The following is a 5000-nucleotide window of genomic DNA, read 5'->3' as shown; positions in this document are numbered from 1 at the left end:
GAGGACAGGAATACACTGACCAATCACGACATTTCACACAAAATCTTGCATACCATACAGTGTTTACAGTAAACATGTCACTATCATCTCATTACCCCATATACAGTATTATACAGTAATACCCCACACTAAATCTGCAAAACCGTACACCAATTCTCAAAATACATGTTTTCTCCAACTCTCTGTGCTACATTGCCTTCAGTTTCTGTTGCTGCCAAAGGGCTCACCTGTTGCCCAGTGATTAGCGCTGATTGTTGAGTTTACAGTTAATCACTCAAGTGTCTTCACGCCCCGTACTGTAGTTGTGTTTAAACAGTTGGCTCGTGGGTGTTTATTTTGGAAGGTAGTGCCTTGAAATGTGTAAAGAGGAGATGTTATCTGAGTTGTTTGTGTCGTGTTTAGGTTTTGTAAATCAGTGCGTGCACTGTTTTGTGAAAAGTGTCATGCTGATAATGTGTTTATTTGTTCATATCGGGGCTGATATTTCACTCCTTGAGTGTAAGGTTTTGTTCCCAATGTAACATGTGGTCCTATTTGGAGTCATTGTCCTGTTTCTCTTGGTCACTGTCTGAGTAGTGGGTGTGTCTGTGTGTGTGTGTGTGTGTGTGTCTGTGTGTGTGTTTCTCTTGGTCATTGGATGATGTATGTCAGGCTCATTGCTGCCTCTGTGTGGTGGTGAGCTCATGACTCTAGTGATGCTATTGTGTTCTGATGGCTGTAGAGATGTAATAGCAATGCTATTGTGTTCTGATGGCTGTAGAGATGTAATAGCAATGCTATTGTGTTCTGATGGCTGTAGAGATGTAATAGCAATGCTATGTGTTCTGATGGCTGTAGAGATGTAGTAATATAGATGCTACTGTGTTCTGATGGCTGTAGAGATGTAGTAATAGATGCTATTGTGTTTTTTGCCCACAGTTCCCCTATGCCACCCCTCCCCCACACGAACCAGTCAAGACTCTACGCAGCCTCATCAACATCCGCAAGGACACACTACGCCTCGTCAGGTCAGATATCTCTCACTCTCTCTCTCTCTCTCTCTCTGTTGTGCGCACACACACACACACACACACACACACAAGGACACATGGCTATTCATCAGGGTAGACTGATAATGACATACCTTTCCCTCTATGCACACATATGTGTGTATACAGTATGTGTCATGCGAACAGACACATTCTCTCTCTCACACACATGCACACATGCAAGGACACCCTATGCTTAGAGCTGTCAGGATAACCGTCTCTTGTTCACTCACTTTCACATGCAAACACTCACTCTCTCTCTCACACACACACACACACACACACACACATACACATGCAAGGACACCCTCTGCCTCAGATCACTCAGAAGCTGATTCAACTACTGTTGCTTAGATCTGTGATTTTGATGTCAAATTTCTGAAAGTGACATCCCCTCAGAGTTATGTTTACTGCCTGAAGTGAGACAGAAATGCTGTTAACCCTGTTGTTGATGTACAGAGAACAAACATATTCTGACACACACACCCACACCCACACATACACGCTATCACAGAACCACATAACACATTTGTTTTAGTCAAATTCCTTGTTTGTTTACGCAAACCTGGCCAATAGAGCTGATTCTGATTGTGCATGTGTGTGTGTGTGTGTGTGTGTGTGTGTGTGTGTGTGTGTGTGTCTGTGTGTGTGTGTGTGTGTGTGTGTGTGTGTGTGTCTGTGTGTGTGTGTGTGTGTGTCTGTGTGTGTCTGTGTGTGTCTGTGTGTGAGTGTAGATGTAACGAAAACCTGAAGCTACCTGGGGGTGAGGTGGAAAAAGGCCGCTGCTGCTACAACATCGAGTTCACCTTTGACGCAGACACACAGGTGGCCATCACAATCTACTACCAGGCCATCGAGGAGTACCACAACGGGGTGCCCATGTAAGTGTCTGCATGTGTGTGTGTGTATGTGTGTGTGTGTGTACATGTGTGTGTGTGTGTGTGTGTGCACATGTGTGTATGTGTGTTTGTGTAACTCTCTGTGTGTGCATCTGCGTGTCCCAGCAGATACCTCCCTCAGGACAGCTCCCTGCAGTCAGAGACGGTGCACTTCAAACGGGGCGTCTGCCAGCAGTTCTGCCTTCCCTCACACTCCGTCAACCTGTCCGAGTGGGCCGACGAGGAGGTACTGCGCACACACACACACACACACACACACACACACACACCATTGCATGCTCTACAACACCTCTAAAACTCACTACACCTTTAAACCTGTCTGAGTGAGCAGATGAGGCAGTACTGCACTCTAAAATACTCACTACACCTTTAAACTTGTCCCTAGTCAGGTGTGTGTGTGTGTGTGTGTGTGTGTGTGTGTGTGTGTGTGTGTGTGTGTGTGTGTGTGTGTGTGTGTGTGTTCGATGCATAGAGGGTGATGGGGTGTGTGTGTATAGTGCTTGTGTGTGTTAATGAGTGTTTCTGCTCCTGCCCTCCACAGCTCCTGTTTGACATGGATAAGGACGTGTACCCCATGGTGGTGCAGGCCGTCGTGGACGAGGGGGACGGTGAGTTGACCCCTACAGCCTAACGCATTCTCAACGTTAAAAATGGATTTGGATACAGACCACTTTGTCCTTTATTTTGTCCATGCACTTCAAGCTTAAGAATATGGACGAAACGAATCAGCATATGAAACAAACCTATCTATTAACATGAAAAGGAAGCAGGACATATAAGGCCTTCCTATGTACATACAGTACATCCACTGACAAGGATTAAATACACATACAGATTAAAGGGATAGTTCGGATTTTAAGACACGAAGTTGTATGGGTTCCCTGTCAGCAACGTAGTGCATCAGCACTGACTTACCCCCGACAGCGTCCTGTGAGCCGAGATCCAGCCGGTTTTAGATCGTTTTTGATGCTGAAGAAAGTAGTCCGGCAAGTTTCTGGGGTCACGAAAGTAAAGTGTTTTTCTTCTCAAAACCATATGCGTTCAACAGAGTGATATATTTGCACCACAAAAACGTTGTCCAGGAAAAATTCAAACCTCGTTATCACTTACTTATTTTTCGCGATTTCTATCACTGCGCGCTACTGACAGCTGGACAACGTTTTTGTGGTGCAAATATATCACTCTGTTGAACGCATATGGTTTTGAGAAGAAAAACACTTTACTTTCGTGACCCCAGAAACTTGCTGAAGAAAATAGTCCGGCATCAAAAACGATCAAAAACCGGCTGGATCTCGGCTCACAGGACGCTGTCGGGGGTAAGTCAGTGCTGATGCACTACGTTGCTGACAGGGAACCCATACAACTTCGTGTCTTAAAATCCGAACTATCCCTTTAAAGGCACTGAGTAAGCAGAGAGTGGAGTCTGACCTAAACCAGGACATGTGTGATTTATGTGATGCTGAGTGATGATCTTGTCTCCTCGTGTTCACAGACCACATGGGGCATTCTCATGTACTGCTGGCAACCTTCGAAAAGGTAGGAAACACGGCCCAACCCTTTGGCTTATGATCTGATGAAACTGTAACGTTACGTTTTTAGGCTAGCCAGTATGTGTGTGTGCATGTGCATGTATGTGTGTGTGTGTGTGTGTGTTGTTAGTGTCTCTATGTGCAAGATAATCTATACATTTTTGTGCGGGGATCATATCATCATATCTCTCTCTCTTTCCTCTCTCTCTCCAGCACATGGATGGTAGCTACTGCGTGAAGCCTCTGAAACAAAAACAAGTGGTGAGTTCATGTTGTCATGTTGTTCTGATTGTCATGTTGTTCTGAATGTTATGTTGTTCTGATTGTCATGTTGTTCTAATTGTCGTGTTGTTCTGATTGTCATGTTGTTCTAATTAAAAGGGTTCTATAATGCTGGACACACTGGCATCCTGAGCTCTGAAACTAGAGAAATAGAAAAGATTAGAGCATAGACAGAATATACATAATAGAACACAAACCAGTATCACATCGTTGCAGTTGGCAAAAAGCTTATTCTACTGTTTAACAGTCATGAATATAAAATAAGCCATCAACACTTAATTTACATCCTCTTCTGTGTTTGATATTTTAATATTAGGTTTTTGTTTTTGAATGTTCATATATTACTTCAATAGTTGCTACTCATGTGAGCCATCCTGGGACCTCATGGTCTGGTGACAAACCTCTAAAGCTAAAATCCAATCCGTAGCCCACACACTCTCCCCCCCCCCAATAAGAATGTGACATTTGCACTGGCATCAGTAGCCTCTGCATGCTAATGAGGGTGCTGCCTGGCGCCGGGTTAGCTCCTCCTCATACAGAGGAGATAATTATGTGAAATGCACTGGAGGTAGCAGCCTCTGAATATTAATGTCAAAATGGTCTTGATGAAAGGACCGGAGGTAGAGCTTATTTTAGTTCACATCCTCTATCCTCCGCACCGCTCACCCTCCTAATGGAATGCTGTAGGTGTTCTGCTGCCCTATAACTAGTAATAGAGCTCATTGTATTAATGCTGAGGGTTGTAGGCTTCTGTAAGCAGTTGGGTTGCAGACATTGCTGTGTGTTAAGTTCTGCTGAACGGAAAGTTGGCACTTTGCCCCTCAAGTTGTCGTTTGGTAGCCTGGGGCTGAATTTGAATTCCCTCTGTAGATCCATCTAGTTTCTCCCCCATCCAATCAGATATCTGTATCATCAAAGAAAATTCAGGAACCAATCACATCCACTTATCTGGCATTGGGCGGGCTTTATATGATGACAGACAGGAGTATGGTTAACAGTGCAGTTGAACACGACCAGTGGCATTGCAGTACAGTGGGAGCTGGCTAGCTACAGTGCTACACTCTTGGGGCATGACGTTAAAGATTCCCCCATAGTGGAGCACTGTAGCTGCCTGGCTGCTCTAGCTGTTGTCTGCAGCAACTCGAGCTGGGTAGCAGTACTGATTTCTTTCTTTCTTTCATTTTATTTCGATTGGACAGTACTCAGTGACCTCGACAAACAGAAATCTATGTGGCCGGAATTCTCCTTTAAGCTAAGGTGTA

At 44.6% G+C, this 5000-nt stretch overlaps 1 protein-coding gene across 2 annotated transcripts in view; it reads left to right on the top strand.

Annotated features, from left to right (window-relative positions):
* rnf157 (ring finger protein 157) overlaps positions 1–5000 on the top strand; it is a 29912-nt gene that overhangs the window by 8145 nt on the left and 16767 nt on the right. The window contains exons 3-8 of one of the 2 annotated variants that reach the window (XM_062533165.1): positions 919–1007; positions 1763–1909; positions 2036–2153; positions 2469–2535; positions 3420–3463; positions 3670–3717. In XM_062533165.1, the coding sequence (XP_062389149.1) occupies positions 919–1007; positions 1763–1909; positions 2036–2153; positions 2469–2535; positions 3420–3463; positions 3670–3717 (513 nt within the window). Of the gene's footprint in view, positions 1–918; positions 1008–1762; positions 1910–2032; positions 2154–2468; positions 2536–3419; positions 3464–3669; positions 3718–5000 lie in introns of both variants that reach the window. The other variant, XM_062533164.1, reaches the window with a different exon arrangement.

The sequence above is a fragment of the Sardina pilchardus genome, chromosome 3 (genome assembly GCF_963854185.1).
Source record: "Sardina pilchardus chromosome 3, fSarPil1.1, whole genome shotgun sequence".
Taxonomy (NCBI): domain Eukaryota; kingdom Metazoa; phylum Chordata; class Actinopteri; order Clupeiformes; family Clupeidae; genus Sardina; species Sardina pilchardus.
Note: the sequence above shows the minus strand (reverse complement) of the source record. Positions and strands in the feature narration are given on the sequence as shown.